This window comes from Eleginops maclovinus, chromosome 8 (assembly GCF_036324505.1).
Source record: "Eleginops maclovinus isolate JMC-PN-2008 ecotype Puerto Natales chromosome 8, JC_Emac_rtc_rv5, whole genome shotgun sequence".
Classification (NCBI taxonomy): Eukaryota; Metazoa; Chordata; class Actinopteri; order Perciformes; family Eleginopidae; genus Eleginops; species Eleginops maclovinus.
Genome location: NC_086356.1, coordinates 5,763,215 through 5,783,923, shown reverse-complemented (window position 1 = coordinate 5,783,923; position 20,709 = coordinate 5,763,215). Strand labels below are relative to the sequence as shown.

General features: G+C 41.4%; 1 protein-coding gene across 3 annotated transcripts in view; it reads left to right on the top strand.

The window, feature by feature from the left end:
• rxraa (retinoid X receptor, alpha a) overlaps positions 1 to 20,709 on the top strand; it is a 102,042-nt gene that overhangs the window by 9,479 nt on the left and 71,854 nt on the right. For 2 of the 3 annotated variants that reach the window (XM_063889303.1, XM_063889301.1), the window contains exon 2: positions 18,185 to 18,304. In XM_063889303.1, coding sequence (XP_063745373.1) covers positions 18,185 to 18,304 — 120 coding nt within the window. The remainder of the gene's footprint in view (positions 1 to 18,184; positions 18,305 to 20,709) is intronic. The other variant, XM_063889302.1, reaches the window with a different exon arrangement.

The following is a 20,709-nucleotide window of genomic DNA, read 5'->3' as shown; positions in this document are numbered from 1 at the left end:
CACCCTAGCATGTGGATAAATCTGTCGTTTGTGTTGTTTCGGAGAAGAAAGTTGAGCAACTAGACCGACAGAGACAGGCAGGCGCGCAGGTGTCGGCCATGTCTTTGTCATCAGTGCTCTGCATACCAAAGGGCTGACAGCGTGCCTGCGTAAAAGCGGCACTGACAAGTTCAAGTGTCACGTTTAGGATGCTTTCTTCTGTGTCAGCCCAGAGTGGGAAACGGGAGAAGGCTGCAGATTAAACGCGACAGATCTGAAAGTTGAGATGTTGGCGGATCTGGGCCCTTATGTTTGCAGCTGTGTGGTTTTCTGTGTGTGAGGCGGTAAAGGCTGAAGCTACCGGCTATTTTCATTATTGAATTGTGTGTGTTGATTGTAATCAATTTATCATTCAGTTGATTCAATGGCAGGAAAAAGTGGCATTTTATAACCAGAAGTGACACTTTTGATTGGTTTCTTTGTGACAAATTCATTTTTATTACATAACAAATGGAGAACATGCTAATTAAATTAATTAAGGAGCTCAATTTTTAATCATCACAGCCACTTTAACCCATTCAGAGCAAAATAAAAATAAATATTTATCAGACCATTTCTTTTAAGAATAAACCAAATAAAACAACACAAATATTACAAAAAATAAAGAATTAAATTAGAAATAAAAAAGTACAAAATAATTAAACCTTACAATATTTAATAAAAAAATATGTATTTTTTTGAATTAACAAAAGAGGTTTTAATATAAAACTAATGCCATTTTCCCTTGTAACTGGCATTAACAACGATTTTAATAATCAAAAATGAAAGTTGAGTAGCATTCTTATGATCAACTGAAGAGTTTATTTACACGTTTTCATGTATTTAGGAATCAGACGGGGTATTTGTATACGCTCGGGCATGCATATGTGTCAGCGTGTCCTAAACAAGCCTGCATATGTCTGCTTTTATGTGCCATGCGCACAATCATCCGATGCCACAACATGTATGTTCTGAGTCGGTGGTGTGGGAGTCCTCCCCCCCGCCCCGACACACTGATTCATGTGGCGGTGTTTCTGCAGCAGCATAGAGTTTAAGCAGTCGAAAATCAGTGCGCTGTCTGGGAGAGGGGTGGGGTGGCTGGGGGGGTCAGGGGTTGTGGCTGGGTCACGCTCTGTGGGAGAGGTGAGGACGAGGGAGAAGTGATGGGAAACAAAACGGGATCATTGTTGAGGCTTGCAGAAAGAAAAGGAAGCAGGAAGCGTGACTTTGGGTCTTGCTTCACTGTGTTCATGGACTATTTTTTAAGATCATTTTTGGCATCGAGTTAAGTGTCGTTCTTTTGATGCATTTTTATACTTTTCCCTTTTTCCTGCATCATTCCCTCTGTTTCTTGATTCCGTAATTGTGATAAGTGGTGATCAAAACTGTCGCTGCAGCTAAAGAAGTCTTTAAAATAGTGAAAAATGGCTTTAAATTCTCATAGTCTAAGGTAACAAAAAACAACTTACTGACTTAAGTAATAATAGCCTCAGATTTGAAAGGGGAAGACAGACGGGATGAAGACATATGCCACTTTATAAACTGATTGGCGTCTTCAAAATTGATACAGAATCTAAAAGAACCTGAGAAATTGTCTTTACTACTTATAATATATAACCGATAAAACCAGTAACCCCTTACACTGTATGTATGTATTTTTTTAAAGATATTTTTTGGGTCACCTGTGCCTTTTATTGGATGGACACCATTTTATATATATATATACAATTGGGGAGGACACGCGTCCCAGGTCGAAGTCAAGCCTGGGTCCTCTGCTGCTGGGACTGAGCTATAGTAAATGCATGGCTTTTTTTCCTCATCGCATCAGTGCAGCTATTGTTAGTAACACAGTTAATTGATAATTGATCCAAAGAGCGATAAAACAAGGCGAGTAATCTCTCTCTCTCTCTCTCTCTCTCCGACACACACACACTCTCACACACACGGGCTGTAGAAAATGAGAGTGGATGTTTATTACAGGATCCGAGTGGATGCTAAGGCACCCTGGGGGCTATTTAAGCCCTCACTTAAAAGGCACTATCAGTGAACACTGATGTGGAGGGGGGGGTGCGGTTGGGAGGTAGAGGGGGGTTGTAGAAAGAGGAAGAGAGAGTGAAAGAGAAGAAAAGGAAGAAAGAGAAGTCCCTGAAACAGCGAGCAGAAGGAGGGGATAAACAGAGCTAGCACATCTGGATTGCCTCAGCAGAATATTTGTGCAACATCTGGAAAAATTCCCCGGAATTTAAGGGTCCCCTCCTTTCATTTCACTCATTTTTTTTCTCCTTTTCACTTCTTCTTCGTCCTGTTCTCTGCATCTTCAAAGTCTCTTACCCCCGGTGAGGCAGCCACGTAAATACTCCTGTAGTAATGCACGCTGAGCCCTTTGCAGACTTTATTGCGTGGCCAAATTGGGCCCATGTGACCAACTCCCCCCTTTTGTGCGGGCTAATTAAGTGGCACAGAAGTGAGAGAGGGCACCCGGCTGTGGACCTAGACTCAGACCCAGTCCTGGGCCAAACACAACCCCTCGTTAAACAACGGAAATAAAAAGTTATTTTACTTTCTTCAGACTTTAAATCCTAGAATGACAAATAACCTCTTTGTAAGTATAGCATGAAAGAGCCAATGATTCGAACACAAACAAGCTACCTCTGTGCAATTTCAAAAAGGACCTTTGTTTTGTTTTTCATGTGTTAGTTTGTTGTCGCTAAAAAGCACGAACAAAGAGTGTTTTCACAAGCTTCCCTTTGAGGTGTGGAGTCCCAAGAGAAGTCTCAGCATTCGATCAACACCATCATTCGATTTTTATCACTCAGGGTTTCACAAGGTGCGTTCAAGTACCTCGCAGAACATTACAGATGTACGGCGAGGCTTTTGTCCGTCTCTGCAAGCGAGATCACAAGGGTGTTATCATCAGCCGGCGTTCATTAGAGGTTTCAGACTCAAGACAGGCTCCGAGCGGCTCCTGTCTCACCTGGGCGAGGCTCCTCGTGGGTCGGAAGGCGCTGACAGGCAGGTAGCTTACTCAGAGCGCAGAGGTACATGCTAATGTGGCGACTGCGCTGATCAAAAGAGATGCATCACATACAGTCTCCCTCTGATGGGCTTACTGATGCCAGAGCCCCACCGCCTTCCACCCCCCTGAGAGCTACAGTAAGGCAGGGCAGTGATCAGAGGGAGAAAGATGGAAGGATGGGTTGAGAGGGATGGGAGGAGGAGGGGAAGAAAGAAGGGGATAGATGACAGTGAAACAGGGAGAGAAGAAGAAATCAATCCAAGGATTTTAATCAGAATGTGTTGCCAAGTAGGTTTAGCACATACAAGAATTAGTTTATGTATATATTATAACAAAGTAAGAGGAACTTCAAAGTGGAATAGCTGGAATAACGATAATAAAATAAAATTATTAAATAAATGTTTACAGGACATACTAAGGAAAACAAACGTAAAAAATGACTCCCAAAATCAAAAAATATACAGTATAATCACAGTTAAGTGGAATAGCTGTGAGAAATTACTCTCTGAAAATTATGTCAGAATTTAAAAGGGGATTCACCTCTAACAGTAATGTGCAAAACATACAGAGGAATGTGCTAGGTTTGCAGAGTATAATATGAGTAATATCCTCAAGAAGAAATGCAAAACACTCACGCATTTCCTGTCTAATTTCCTTCATTATGTGATATCTGAGTGTGGATGCAGACATGCTGTTTCCGTTGGTCAATCATATCTCCTTCTCTGTGGAAAGCGAGCTGATTTATTTTCCCATGTTGCTATGCAGTTGGCCTACATCTTTCCGCATGGCTGAACAGACAAGTTGGACTCCTCTCTAGGAATGCTGATGTTGATGATACAGTCTGCTGTATGTGTGGGATGTCAGGGTAACCCATTTATCTGGATGAGGATGTGTGCTAGTGAGTCTGTCTGAGCTGGCGTCTAACTGCATTTCTGTCTTATTGGCATTTAAAAAAAAAGCTGGCTGAAAAATACAGCTGCTAGTTAAATAATAGAAATACTGATTGTTAGGTAAACAATATTTAACCATAATGTATATTCTGGTGTACCATGTGTCATTTTAAGACATATTTTCCTGCAAAATGATGGTGCCAATGGTGGTTGAATCAAATCAAAATCCATACAAAACATTTAAATATAAATATTTTACTTTTTATTATTTTCACTTGAATTTCAGAAACATTTGAACATAACAAATTTCGAGAGAATTTACCATGGCTTTGAAAAATATTTGGATTCCTTTTTTACTAAATGACTTAAAGAATTATTTGTGTATTAAAATAAGTCACTAAATTGATTGAATTGCAATTGTCTCAGCCCTTGAAAAACCCATACCTACACAAATATGGCTTTACACAGTTAATATTCAAAGCAAAATGAGTATTACTTTCATTCTTAGATAGAGGTATCTCATCTCCAGGCTTTGCACTTCAGATGATGACACTGTGGCTCTTGCTTGCTTAAAAAGGTGAATCTGAGAGCCCGAGGGCCTTGTAACACACACCACCTCTCCACCGCACTGCACTGGGAAACATTCTCCCTGTGGCTTTAGGTTAGCGTGTATGCAGTCATCCCTGTGTGGCTCTGCAAAAGGACCTTGATCCAAATTAACTCAGTTGTTTTGGACCCCTCGTTTTTTGAGAGGACGCACCATTGCTCAGCTCTAAGCCGATTTGATGGTCTGTCTCTCTTGTTCAGTAATTGTTATTTGAGATAAGAGTTTTTGCCCCGGGAGGCAGATTTAGTATTTTTGGAACAGTCTCATGCTTGGCTGGCTTATCGCATCTCGCGGGCGTCTGCAGGTAGACGTGCAGTGATGTCATTGATGACATTTCCGGAGAAGGAATATGCCACTAACCCCTTGAAAAGGTGCCTCACCTCTCGACCTGGACCTCGCTGCGCTATCAAAATAAACCAGAGTCTTATTGCCGTAGTTATTTGGTTTCCATGCACCTGAGCGCTTCTAATCTCACTCCTGGTCTACACTGTAAAACTTCAAATAAATCTCTCAAGGTTAACCAAAGGAGTTTATACTTTCCCTCATAAAGGCCTCACATAAATACCATGTGTTATTAATGTTTACATTTGAGGCAACACAAAGGTCATACATGGTGAATTCAGGGACTGCACACACAGCCAGAGCCAAACTCTGGAAAAATGAGCAACGTCATTGACAGAAGTCCCTAAATAATGTGTTACAATTGCAGTTTACATGTAGATATTACTAAATGAACTTCCCATGAGTCCATTCCTGTAAGCACATAGGAAGCAGGAACGACACCATGTCATATAAGGTCGTCTGTACATCATTTCACCCTTGTTGTACATCTCTGCAGATGTGGTCATCATTGCAGCAGCGGCCTGCCTTATATGCACTCCAACCACTCTGATCTAAATGCACTGTGCCGGGCCCTGTGACCCTCAAAACTGGGGGGTCAATCTGATTGCAGAGAAGAGGCACATGTTGGTCGGGGCGCTCAGAGGCATTATATCACTTTGACTGGCTCAGATTCACAGGGGATTCTGTAATTAGAGAGATTTTAATCTAATACCCGACTGCCACGTATCAAACGCGTAAACATCTGTGTGTCTACTGGGTATGAATGATTGATATTCATGCTGCTGTGAGGTAGCTGGTCGTCCTCCAACGGGAAGATCAGTGGTTCAAACTCCAGCTTCTGGAGTCGACGTTGAGGTTGAATCAAAACAAAATCCATACAAAACATTTAAATTTAAATATTTTCCTTTGAAGGAAACTCTAAAACCTGAAATGATTATTTTCACATGAATTCCAGAAACATTTCAACCCATACAGAACACATTTAGAGAGAATTATCTATGGCTTCACTAAATAGGAACACATGGCTGCTGGCAAAGCATTTTACAAAATTCTAACATTTTAGAAGCTTAAATCCGGAAATTCGAAACTAAAATTCTAACTGACTTATTTGTCTATTAAAATAAGTCTCTCAATGGATTGAATTGCAGTTTTTATCCATGCTGCTGTAAATCATGAGGTAGCTGGTCGTCCTCCAATGGGAAGGTCAGTTGTTCAAACCCCAGCCCTTGGAGTCGACATGCCGATGTTAGTCAAGATTCTTAACAAAGTTGCTTTGCTTTTAGGGGTTGTAAAGACTGGGAAACCGCTATATAAATGCAATATACTTCCCGTAGTCCTCATTTAACGTGACTTCAGGGGGGTTCTGAGGGCCAAACGGTTGCAAAGTAACATTAGTTTTGATAGGGTACTATGTTTACATGAGTCCTTACTGTCCAAACATCACAACACACTTTTGCTGTCACTTTGCAAGAAGTTCAAACATCTTTAACTTCATAGCATTTCCCTGTTCTCTTGCTTACCCCGAGGATAATGGACAGTGCATGATACAACCATTAGCCCGTCACAATGGAGCCATCTCATTCTGGAAGCGTGTTCCCTCCCTGTTATGATCATGTTCATGCTATCTCAGGCTCGGGCTTTGTTTCCTTGACTCGGAGGGAATGGCTCGCTCGAGTCTTTAATGCTCCCCAGTTTTTGCGTTTGCTTAAAAAAAGCCTAGCTTCCAACCAGAACACGGCGTAGCGTCACACTCTCTACGCCGAGCCTCATCCCTCGTGGAATGGGAAAATAATATATAAAATGAAAAGTGCATTTGTTGTGTAAATGACCACACGCTGTAGGATATTTAATCCTGCCTGCAGTCGCTCCCAGTCATGTGACTTGACCTAGTTTTGTCTGGCTTCCTCTGTCTATCTCTCGCTCCTTTTTCTCTCACAGTCTCCAAGAGCTGTCTTTTCCTCCATCCCCTTCACTCTCGTTTCTCACCCTTATTTCCTTCTCTTTTCTGTTCCCTGTGCTTCGCCCCCATGCTCTCTGCTGTCTGTATTTCTGTTTCTTTTTTATGACTGAGCCAAAGATATGTCTTTCTTTGGTTTATATCTGTAACTACATGTTGCCAATAGCTCTGTCCTTGATTTATAAACTGAATACAAACCAGTTTCCAAATATAAAGGAAGTGACAATTAATTTTAGCAGGATATGTTTTATTACTGAAGTCGTGAGTCATCTGATACTCCCCGGTTTCGTTTTAAAATGTTCACACACAAGTTATGCAGAATCACTTTTGCATAAGTGAAATTTCAGCTGATGAATATCAAGCAGGTCACATTTTACTTTTGCAAGCCGCTTTTATTTCTGGGTTTATTAAGCAGCATATTGAGGTTAAGCATAGAGATTCTTATTTTATTTTCAGTCATTGACCCGTGAGCCAACACAACTTTTTGCTCTCTGCACTACAACAATATGAATCGTATAGTACTGCGGAGAGGTTACTTGAAAATTGTAATGATTATATTATATAGGATGTGTATAGTTACCTCAAATCATTGTGGTGGTTTTGTCTTGAATCTTTTTGGGACTTGCATTAGTGAATAATATACAAAAATATGGACCATCCGTCTGACTTAGCTGTGGTGTTTTCTAGCGTACACCGCCTTCATATTGTCTTCTTTATTCTACGTTGCTTAAAGAGTTGGAATGCTGTACATGAATAACCAATAGAAAATGAAAACAGGGCTAATTGGTGTTCATACTGTATCATAATGCATGTGAATGGAGCCTCATTCTCTAAGTGTGTCATCCAAAGACTGAAGTGGATAGTAAGCCTTAGAAAATGCTCTATCCTGACAAGCTGTCCCCTTTTCCAAAAATAGAAGTCTGATGGAGACATCAAATTTCCTTCCTGGTACTTTCTTTTCTTGAATCTAAGGAGACACAACTTTTTGTCAGTCCAGACGGTGTGCAGGTGATTCTGTGTAAGGCCCTCGTGTGTTTGGAACTTAGGCCACCTGCAGAAAGATAAGAGGAGACAGAGAAATCTTCTGCTAAATATAAGTGAAACACATGCTTATAAACTGAAAGAAAAGCAATGTAAATGTTTTTGCTTTCTAAAATTACACATCATTTTAGCTGTTATTTTATTCAAAGTGACTTACTTTACTGTACATATGTCTACAGGAGCAATCTGAAGACAAGTATGGGTTGCTCTAACCCTAACCCACTGACCCTCCGTTCGGCCCCAATTGAAAATATATTACCTTTTTGTATCTTAGAACAGAGAAAAAAATGTAAAATAGAAAGGTAAATAGATAAATTAACGCCCCTGTTAGAGCAGCTGCAGGCGGCTTGGCAAAGTTTCAGCTGAAACGATTTGGTGGCCTCTTGGAATGCGTGGCATGTATCCATTCCTAAAGAGCACAAGAGATCACTCAGGCTTTGCAATAATACAGTAACCCATTACAAGCCTGAGCTGCCTCACACTGTTTGCTGAAATGTGGGTGATTATACACAATTTATATCCATACAAGCCAGTTGCTACGATAGCATAACACGTCGGTTGTAAGTTCTTTCATGCTTTTATCTCTCTGCAAATACCAATTAATGATGTAGCTTTGGTGTTAAAGCTTTTAATGTCGAGACTTTGTGAAAAAAAGCAGCCGTTTGTTCGGTGTGCTGTTGCTGTTTCGGAAAGAATCACAATGAAGATGTCCATTCTTTTACACTTCTGTAAACGTAGGATACTGAGCCGTGGCGCAGAGCGGGAATCGCGTTGTAAAAGCAGGTTTTATAGTCACAGCTCAAGGCTGGACAGCTACATTATCATAGAGAAGTTGTTTACACCTCTATGATGTTATTCAAATGATGATGTTTTTGCATGATTGGCCTACTTAAGAGTTATCATTTTAACTTTAAAGGCTCATTCAGTGATGACTCCTTACTGTATTTTTTAAAATGTTTTAACGTAACATAAAGAGCAAGTCGAGATTTGCAACAAAGCTTTGATGGACATTTTCAATGGGAATAATTATTTCCTCTATCTTTTTTAAATGTTTTTATTTATGAACAGAAATGTTTATACGAGTCGAGTCCAGTCCAATTTTATATGAAGAAGCCTTCCTTCTGCATCAGAGTGAATATACTGCTTCTGAAGGTACAACAGTGTCATTAATATCAGACCTGAAACAAAACTTAAACTCTGTACAAAAACCCTGTTGTGTCCATTCATTATCTTGGCCAAAACTCTCCATTCCAAAACTTGACTTCACTCTGTAAGCACCGTTTTCCTATCCAAGTCCCTCGCAGTCCAGCCTGGCTCAACGCCTTGTAGTGATACTGAATCAGAGGTGTGCACTTAACAACCAATTCACAGCAGATTTGAAATCCTGGACGGGAAAACCCAATTTGTCTCTCTTCAGGGGTCCCCAATGGAGCTTTACAGTCAACAGGCTGAAATCAGCATTACTGCTTTTCAAAATCCCCCATTCATATTTAATGCCACCAATTTAAAAGAGGGATTTTAGCCAGTGAGTCTTTGGCTCTTATTTCTTGTCATACGAGTGGTCTGTCTTGTGTAACTCTTATTAGACTGTATTATGAAGTTTTTTTATTGTCGTTCTGGTTTACTGTGTACACCCATGCGCTGCAGCTGTGGCTCCAGATGTTTTTAATCAGGTTTTGAATTATGTACCACTTCATAATAATTTTTCCGTAACGGGCTGGTTCCAAAGTCTCAAATGTGAGGATTTGCTGCTTCTCTCTGTTTTATACATCACTATAAATTGAAAAATCTTCAGGGTTTTGATTGGCTTTCACCCCAATTTCCTTAAAATAAAACTGCTATTTAACATTTTGAAAAGGTAAAACACTTTTTTTTCATCTCTGTAAGACTCACAGATTGGGTCGTAGTAAAAGCATTTGTCCGTATGCCACGGATAAGAGATCAGGCCTTGCAACAGCAGAGGGAGTGAGAATGCGTTGACTTTGGCTTGTGTCAACCTTGATTGGTGAATCTGGGTAAGAGTTAGAGGACACTTTGTTCAGGAAGAAAAGAACAGAAGAGGTGGGTGGCAGCACACTACGTCCTGTTTTGTCCTTCGGTGTTTGTACATATTTACATCCTCAGTACGTGGATTCAAGATGTTCTAGGCCCCGGCGGCAGGAGGTGGTTAATGCAAGACTGTGCTCCTGTAGAGCCAAGAGTGTGGGCGTGTGGAGCCAATTTAGCCGACTAACAGGAAGCGTGCGCTGGGACCTTCCAGCAGAACTCAGGGCAGTGAGTGGGGCAGAGGTCGGTAGGCTGCACAATACCTCGCTTTCTGTACTCGAATCACCTCTCCACTGCTAGATATCTCCCTGTAACAATATTCATCGCCATACTGTGAAGCCGAGCTTTACGTGAACATCAATCGCTGGAGGTGATTCTCTTTGATCACTCCAAAATGTCAGCTGCAATGAAGGAAAAGCAAGGCCATGAACTGAGGCCAGAACCCTTTCTTATTGCCATTAATGAAGGCTAAAAATAGCAGTATTGATAGATAAAGCAGTGCAATCAGGGTTGAATCCTACAAAATATTGCAAGATTTTCCCCCCTATGATCCATGACGAGAACAACATAATTCCAAGTTGTATCACTCCTTTTTTTTCCCCCAGGGTGATATTTCCCAGCTGAGAGAGGGTCAGTGTGCGCCAAATGCTGTTGGCCTGGGCAGATAGTCCGTCATGTGAACGGCTACTGTAAGAGATCGGCACAGGGATAGTAGATCTTTAAATGCTTCTTGTGTTCGTCCCTGGGTGAAAGGAGCCTCTTTTTACCCTCACAGCTCTTTCTGAGTCCAATCACACAAATTTGATTAGAGCCGTTTACCCAAGGAGCTGCTCCGGCTGCGGGCCTGCAGTGAGGCCCTTGTTCCCCTATTTCCCCCGGAGAAGATTTCTCAAGCGCTCTTTGAACCAACCCTTTCTTTTCTTCCCATCTAACCCCCCCCCAGTTCTGTCTGTGACTGCTCACCAGCGGCCAGCCTTTGGCTTCATCACGTCACAGCAAGTGAGACAAATGGCTGCTATAAATTATCAGGAACCGCTGCTTCGGTGTCATCTAAGCTTAACCCCGGCACTGTGTAATGTCTTATACAATGATTGGAGAAAACGCAGTACATCTCTGTGGGAGCGCAATACATCCATCTGGTATTTAGTATCGAATACCTTTTTTAAACAACTCTGCTTTACAGCCATCATTTTTGCAGGTGTACTATCTGGAAGCAGTTGAGTTTAGTTTTTGGCGTTCAAGAGTGTGTGTGGGAAAGAAATCAAAACGAGACTTGAAACATTTTCACACTAACCAATCCAGTGACTCATGGAGGCAGTGGGTTTGGTTTACACCAGAAATTGCAACCGTATTGGAAGGAAGCCTGTGGGCGGAGCTCTATAAGCGGCGGATTGTACCACAACCACAACCACACTTTCAACTAGTTGTCTCCAGACGTGTGTTCTCTTTTACAAAGTGTCAGAATTACGGGTGGCTCCACAAGAGTAGTCATAACCCCATAAGGGCTGGTGAAGATTGTGTAATGAACTTTTTTTTAAACTAAGAGGTACATAAGTCTTAGATTGTAAGCTATGCAAAGCTGTAAGGAATTGGCACCAAATAGTGTTGAGGTGTGTAGAACTGTTTATTAGGATATAAACTCAGTTTTGTACCAGGTTGTTGTCTCTTTCTTTTATGCCACCTCTATTTTGCTCAAGAAGCATGCTCCAATAAGTAAAACATAAACAATACCTGATTTTAAATCCCAAAAACTAAATAAAAAGTTAGATAAAAGGTCTAAAAAAAGTTTTTGGAACTATGGTTTCTAGACTGACATGTGCTGCTCAATGATAACAGTCCTAAAGTCATGGTTTTTACAAAGGGCAGCTTTGTTTGTTTCACCTTTCCTATAGATGCCTCGCAGCTTCAAATGCTACACCAGGGCAACTGCCACTTTCATTATTCTGAGACTGTGTGAAAGTGCAGACTCAATCTCAGACAAAGTCAGAGGTTTTTTCCTGAAAGAGCCATTACAGAAAGGTGCTCTTGTTCATTTCAAAAGCGCCTCAGTTTAAGTCTCGCAAAACACAGCGGCTTAATAAGTCATTCAATAAAGCTGTCCAGTTAACTTTTTATTGCCAGCCCAGACCTCAAACAGCAGTGGTTTTGTGACTCGCAGCTCGAGAAACAAATGTTGCAGATTTCAGTCGCTTTTTGTTTTGCCAGTTAAGCGAGCACTACTCACAGCGTCAACCTTCATGTCATTTTGTGAAAGGAAGCTTTGCCACGAGTGGTCTGGTTTGTTTTGGCTGAATCTGAAAATGATGTCTTGGAGCCAAGGTCTTCATGGGTGTCTGTTTCTGCAGATTTTATGTAATCTTTCATTAAAGAAGCCCTCAGGTGGCCCTAATTCATCCAAGGCCTTGTAAATAATGTCTCTAAAGAATCTGTAGCAAGGGAAAATGGTTTTGCCTTCAGTTTCTTTACGTAAAAGCTTTACACGAGGGGAATCCCGTATGGTTTGTATACACAATATACCAAATAAAATGTTCAAAAGACTGCCTTTGAAAGCGTATGCCCTTGTTTATCTTATGGGTCACCATATGGCCTCTGATTCAGTTCACCTGCTTCCTGTGCAGGGACCCTTAAGTAATGGGGTCCAACTAAGGGAGGAATTTCTACCCAAAGGCAGTGTTTCAGAAGCTGAAAGAAGGCGTGTAATCAATCTAGATCGTCAAAGAAACATGTAAACAACATCAAACGTGTGTTTACGTGTGTTAAATAAGTCTATTTTTCTAGCAAGTATAATAGAACGATCGGCATCTAGGTATTGCCTCCGGTAATCTTCATGAGGTTTGCTTTCTTGTCATGATAGATCTTCTCAGGCTTTGTTCTGGCTGAGATAAATAAGAGCTTAGAGGCATGTTTAAATTTGTCTCTCGATCCCTTTTTCCCCCTCCTTCAAAATGGATATTGTCTAGGGGGGAGGGAAGACAGTTTGCTGATGGAGCAGATATGCTTGGAAGCAGGTTGGACGCTTTCCATGCCGATGGATCGGGATCAGAGAGGGGTGCGGCGGCTCAGATGAAAAGTGTTTGATTATCAGCTGACGGGTTCTGAAGAGTCTTTTAGCAGCTCACTGAGCGCTCACTAAAGAGGCGAGATGTTTCAGCACATAGCCTCTGTCAGGGCGGTAATTGTTGGTGTAATGAGACGCTGCGGCATAGGATAAGCTCTCTTTAGAGAAAAGCAAACATCAGAGGATCATTAAGTCTATTGCTTAATGCCTTTCATTTATAGGAAAACATGAAACGCAAACACGGAGAGTATTGACACTGAGCCGCAACTACGTTTCATTATTGACTCGTCTTCTGATGGATTTCTCAATTAATCATCTAGCCTAGAAAATCAGCTGAAGAACTTAAATGTTTTGATATTTGGAAATGGAAAGGTTTTTGAACTTCCCATTTATTGTCACCCCCTACTCTTCTATAAAATAACTCCAGGACATGTTGATGGACGGACTCATCAAGAGGACATGCTGTAGAATGAGGAGCTGTGTAAAATTGTATTAAACATGTTCTGCTCTCCTCATGTGGAGGCATGCTGAAGTACACCGCTGAAGGTGAATGGCATTCACAACGGTGACCGGGGCGATTGATATATCCTTTTTCTGCTCCGTCCTTCTGCGCGTTCTACCAAGACCTCTGCCCCTGGAGTCCCATGTGGGAAAAGTTTTTATTTTATTTTATTGCACCTGGGAGATGCATTAAGGGCCCAATGAACTTTGACCTTGGACTTGATCACCCTGGCAACGCAGGACACGAACAATCATTACACTTAAAAAAAGAGGCTCGGCTGCAATTCCTTAAGCTCTCGTAAACGCTTGAATGTATTTCATTCAACAGACACGACTTTGTGGGGATCTTGTAAATTCTGCGAGCACTTTCACTGATTTATCCGTGGTAAATGAGGATCGTCCGTTAATAAAAATACTTCAGTTGTTGATGCTATCCGCCAGATTTGTTATAATTGCAAATGTACACACCTTTGTTTCATTAGAACCTTGTCATTAAGCCTTTCTTTTCTTAGCCGTGTATCAACAGACTTCTTTCATTAGCGGGACATCTCAAAGGCTTTCCTTCATTAGCACAAGGTTGTAAATGCTCGATGCGATTTCATTAGCAGCCTGTCTTTAATGAGGAAACCCCCAGCGTGTTTACATTGCTCTGATCCCCCATGATCACCAGTAAGGATAATGCTGATTGGCTCTGCAGCGTATGAGCTTGTCCCCCCCCCAAAGATTGGATCACACAGTCATTAAAGCCAATGAGCTCTGTGTTGCTTAGAAGTGAAGAGCAAGAGCAGACATTTCTGTAATCACAGTCCTGCTAAAGTATACGGCCCAAGACGTATCAATGCAGCGATGGGGAAGATTTAATGACAAGACATGTACCAACCTTACCCTTCATGACAGCGGATCCCAAACCTGCACACACACGTTCGAGCTTTCATCATGCACTTCAAGTCCAGAAAAGGTTAGCCCTTCAAAAAAAATGATTCATGACACCGACAGAAAAAAGACGTACATGCCTCGGAAATATTTTTCAAATATTTGTCAAAGTCAATATTCGTTTTTGTAATTTTATTTTTAAATCTCATTTATAGATATTTACATTGAGAATAGCAAAGGCTAACGTTTCTTATTAAGGTGAAAAAGGGTTTGAACACCATTCTTTTAACTCTCCGTCTCATGGGAACATTACTCCAGTGGATGGCTTGCACTGTTGCGTTCTTTTTTTTTGGCGGGGGGGTGGAGCTGCTGTCTGCATAGTTTATTCCTGATTTTGGAAAAGTTCAGTTTGACTGGGAGCCTGGGCTCATATGTTAATGCCTTAATGTTCAGTGACATAGCTCGGAGCTATACAACATGTGTCATTGTTTGCCCTTTGACCCCTATTGTACAACCAGGAATGTGCCATTTTCCAGGAGAATTGATTCATTTTGGAAAGATGAGGGAATGTTACGGATAGTTATACATGGAACAGGACTATTTATAATAATTTGACATGGTTTTCCAGGTACAAATAAAAGAAACAAAAGTGCATGAACCTTTTCTATTAGGACTGGAGAAGTGCAATGAGACGCTCAAGTAGAGATTTTTAAAATATTTTTTTATAGCTACTCTCTTTGAAAAGTAGGAAACTGTGCATATTTAAGGAGTCTTTCCTTTGCAGTTTACAAAAACACATGGTTTATCTCTCATTTATACACACACAGATCTTTTGAATGTTAGCACTACATTCTGGATCTGGATTATCTATTTTTTGTATGCATGATGACACAAAGTGAAACTAGTGTATCACCACCATGTTTGCCATGGCTATAGAGTTGTTGTACGGGGTTAGTGATAGGCAGTAATTAGGCAGAAACATACTGAAACAATCTCAATTGATAAATTGCAACCAAGCTAAGAGGAAAAACATGTGTGATCGTGTTTTGGCGTGAACTAATCCATAATGATTGACAACAAGGTCACAGCTTTTTCAGATCAAAATCAAACACGAAATCACACAAGTATATCTTAAGCCGTTAAAATCAAACATAATTGTCAATAAAATGTACTCATGCTCTTCCAACATGCCTTTATGCTTAATACTAGCCATAATGTGTTCAAGAGTCCCTGCTATTGTCTATTGTTGACATAACATCTGATAATAACAACAGCATTATTGTGCCCAGTAAACGGCACGATAAAGCGTATGAGGTGAAACATGTGTACTTGAAATGTAATGAAACATTCATAATTCCTTCTTTGTTGGATTTATTTCAGTCATGACGCTCAGGGTGATCTCAGTCTGCCAGCATTTGCTTTTGCTGGTCCAGACTTGCTTGCTCCATCCGTAACGCTAATCAAAGCTCTGAGAAATGCATCGGACGGGAACACATCGACATAACGGCACGTGCACGCGCACTTGCACACTCGCGCTTGCACACCCTTATGAGCAGAACATATCCCAGACAGCTTATCATGGGGAACTAATTCAATATCCCTTTGCCTGTTTTAAATGTCATTCTCTGAGCTCATCCGGAGTGACATGTTTTTCATGGTGGAAATAAAGGCGCTTTATTGGGCTCAGAACACATTGACGGGGGGCAGGGGGGGTCCGCCGCCGCCTGCTGCTCTTGATGTTTGCTGGAAATCTAAAGGTCCTCATGAGGAATGAATAAAGTTTGGATTTGCAGAGACGTGCCGATGCCGATGAGATCCGCATGAGCTACCCAGTCGATAAAGACGCAGCGAAGCCTCCTGACTGAGGAGAGTGATCTTCATACAGACATTTCTGCTTTTGCAGTGTCAATCATGAGATAAAATGCCACCCATATAGCACTTTAAGTCCATAGTATATAGAGGGATATTCAGGAATTGCTTAAGGCCATTAATGTCAGTGCTATTGGGTCATAGTATGCCACATTTTTGTTTGAGGGTGCATTAGGTTCCAACTTTCTGGTCTATTTACTTGCATTTACATGCTCCTAAAATGTTAGATCCAAGAAATATATGCAGAATATTCTACTGTAGCCTCATCTGTTGCTGTTTCTCTCTTGCTGGATGTCATAGGCCGATGAATCCCTGTCTGTAGGGGGTACAGCCCACTCAGTTGCTTCATTGTGCCGGATAATGACTTCCCTATTGAAAATGACCCCGGCGACCCCCGAGAGAGACAGTAAGACTGCCTCGTCCAGCCCCTCGGGCAGATTTGGCATTTTGCCCACTAAGGGTTGCTGACCTCACTTCCCTTCCCGGTCCGATTTTTGCCTTCCTCCAGGCCAGAACTTACCCAGTATCCTGCAGATTCTGTCCACTCTCTGGTGCCATTGCCCTGGGCATGAGCAGTGAGATTAGAGTGAGGGCCAGCTGCCTAAAGAACTATAAATGAGAGAGGTGGGCTGGGTCTGATAGTTGCACTATGTGGGAATTTATTTTTTAACTCACGCGTCATACCATTAGTACCACAAGGGCGATTGTAGATAAGTTCGTAGAAGACCTGGATGGGAACCGGATGGTCATTGGTTCCAGACCCCGTACAGTCCAATAAAAACATACTTGATTTGGAATTGGAATTCAGAGAGCTGCCTGTACACCTCCTGGGAACCAAGGCACCAAACTACAACTGCTCTGACGCCTCCATTAATTCTTTAACTGTATGACAACAGAGTGGAAACTGAATTTTCCCTTTTGGGATTAATAAAGTATGTCTTCTTCTTCTTCTAGATCCCCAAAGGCAAATTCCCATTCCTGGCATTTGCCTTTTTCCGCTGGAGTCTTCATTTAGTTACAGCAGTTCTTAATGCTTAACCCTTTAGAGTCTTGGGGCTAATTTGCTGGTTTTCAAGCTACTTCTATTTTTTTTGTCTTACTAAACCCATTAGGACAGGTTTAGCATGTCAATGTGTGGTATCTTTATTTTTTTTTAAAGATACAACCTGATAGTTATTGTTTTCATTTTGATATACTATATGAACATTTTGGACCCTCAATCACACCAAATTTTTTTTGTAAAAACGGACTTTTAAAATGATATTGTTTTCAAACATGCACAACTAAACATTTTGAAAGCTAGAAATATATACAGGGGATGTCACTATGGTAATGTAAACGTTTGTTTGAGGTATCATGAACCTATATACAAATCTTATGAACAAATAGCAGGCGTTTTTCACTCATCACTCAAAGTTCTGTCAACCTTTGCATAAAACAAAGACTGACAGAGTTTCAATCCAGTGCTTTCAACAGAAGCAGCCGGGAATGTTGTCCGGATTGTTGTTTTTATGCGGAACCGGCTTGAACAGTTGATCTGATCACGCCGGCGTGACGGCCGACTCTTTAGAAGTAGACGTAGAAGTAGAATCGGAGGATGAAACCCTCTTTATTAGTCACATACATGCACTCAGCAGAGCACACACAGTGAAATTTGTCCTCTGCATTTAACCCATCCTAGTAATAGGAGCAGTGGGCAGCTATTGTGCAGCGCCCGGGGAGCAATGGGGAGGGGGGATTGGAGGTGTCCGGTGCCTTGCGCAAGGGCACCACAGCAGGGCCTAGGAGGTGAACTGGGACCTCTCCAAGTAGCAGTCCACTTTCCATATTTCAAGTCTGTTCGGGGACTTGAACCGGCAACCCTACGATTCCCAGGGGTTAAGGGTTCATCATCAAACAATGGCTTTTGTATCTTTATGTCATCCTTTCTCCCATTTCACATGCTTCTTTGTGTCTTTCATTGCAGGGTTCCTGAAGCCCCAGTGCTCGTTGGCTCCTCCCATGCAGCGGGGTCGCTCGGGCGAGGCTTGTTCCTGTTTCAGCGGCATGTGTCACCTCCATCAGCGCCGCACATCCTCAGGTTACCGTAGGAACATACCTCTTGCTACTTGATTATTGTTGTTGTTTTGCAGGGCAATCTTTTGTACATTTTAGGGAAAATGCACTTGTCGTAACAAATGCTTTTCTCATGACTTCATGCACTTATCGATCTAATTATCCAAAATAGCATTTGATTCAATTAAATTAGTTTGAAGACATCAAACTAATGAAAATGGTATGACTGACCAGTGTGAATTTATTAGGGTTGATTAGAAATACCTTTCATTTTAAACTACTTTTTTATTATACTTGGTGTTGTCCTACATTGGAAAGTGCAGCTTTCTGTACAATACACACACTTGGCCTCCGGTCTGAGGTGTGGCTGGGGGCCACTTTGGAGTCAGTCTGGTTTTTTTTTATGCTTAATGATGTCTTTGCATGCTGAGCCCCAGTGATGGACAAGTTAACAGTGTTGCTCTTAGATCGGCCCCCTTCCTCTCCCCACCCACTCCCTCCCTCACTTCCACCTCCCTTACAGGCAAGCAGGGTCTCACACCAGCGTATATTCTCAAACTGTCTGGTATGCGGCTAATTAATAGGCAGCAGAGCTGTGCAGAACATGTGGTTGATGCTGATACATTTATCACTCCATCCCCAAAGGCCCCCCCCCCCCCCCCCACTCTTGCAGTGTCAGTGCTGCGACCAGCTGAGCCGCATGTCATGTGAGGAGAGCATGACTCGCATGGCAAGACCAAGTCATATAAACATATCAACATTTCCTCAGCTGTTTTATTTTAACATTTTTGATTTTACATCCTTGAACTAGACTCTCCCCATACATGGAAATTACATTGAGGTTTATTCTGACGTGTTTTTTTAGTTCTGAAAGTTTCTACTTTGTGTATAAAAATAGAATGCCCTTTCACCATTTATTGATGGAGAACTACTAAGCGGACCATATTGCTTTTCCTCTGCATCTTGTTTGAATTGGCTCCGTTTATTCTTTTCCATTTTCTCTCAGCACTTCACATGAATCGCCCCTTTCTGCTTTGCTTGATTCAATTCCTTTCTACCCCACTTTAAGTGCTCTTAGCTGCATCCATGGAATTTCCTTATTGAAGTGGTTAATTGGATTTTAAAAAGGTACACGTAAATATTATTGAATGTTTTCATTGAATCTGTTCTACATTTGTCATAAAACAAATTTGGGAAGACACTTCAAATGTTCAGGAATAGGCATGAAACACATTCGGAAATTATGTGCTTTACTTCTTAAACCAAGATAAATTCCATTTCCTGTTTACTTTATTTTGTAGACTAGAAAATATCACTTCAGTACTGCTGTAGAATCTGAATAAACTTTAGCTTTTTACATAAGTAAAACCATTCAGTTACATTTCACAATTTGCTATTTAATATATTAACCTTTAATATATTAACCTTTCCTTGTCTTTCTTCGTTTTTGGGAAAGTTTTGCCTTTAAGAATCATAATCACGGCCACCGTTAAAATCCCTAAATGAGATAACCTTTACAAATTATAGATATCTGTTACCCAGACAGTTTTTAGTTGACATTGTCTGGTTTTTGCATGGAACGTTCTGTAACTGGAGAGTTCAGAGCAGGACACAGATCACCGGGGTAGACAGGAATTATGTCCCTGCTGCATGTTCAAACATCTCTAGAGAAACAACAACATGTTTTTCTATAAGGAAACTGCTCATACTAAGAAAAAAAGGCGATGCAAAATTTTAATTCTCTTCGGAAAATATATGATTTTTTACTGTCTCAGTGGAGGCAAGATAAGAACCCACTACCCTCTCTTTCTCAGGAATACTTTTTTCCCAGACAAGTTTCAGCACGATCAGTGAAGCGCGCTGTCTTTTCACCAACCTCACCCCCATCTTTGTGTATTTTACCGAGCTATCTTGATTGATTGCAGCATTTTTTACTGTCACAGCCTGCAGTAAAGGGTGGACGTGTTTCCTCAACAATTAGGAGCATCTGGATTAGGAGTGTAGTCTTGCCCAACGCGTGTCAAAGGTTCTGCTTCTTTGTGTTGTGGCTATTTTAAGAGTTGAAGCACACTAGGGTATGAGTCATGTTAGATTATTTTGTCTACCTCGGTTCCAGGGGCAAACGAAGTGTTGAGAAAAGAAGAAAAAAAACCTTCTAAGTTTCACAGCGGGGGATGTTAAACAAAGTCAGTGGTGTGTTTAATTCTCCCCGAGCAGCCAAGACCAGAGTGTACTTCTAGAAAGAAAGTAACTGTTGAGTAATAGCAGCGGAGGTTGGACAGCCGCTCTGGAGTCTAAAGTTTATAGACCCTGTAATAATCATGGGTGTAATTATGGAACGTGTTGCTATAAATCCACCAGTGTCCCCAGATTGTGTGATTGTCCTCCAATCTCGGAGCTCCAGCTGCCCGACAACGGCCACAATGACAAGCTGCT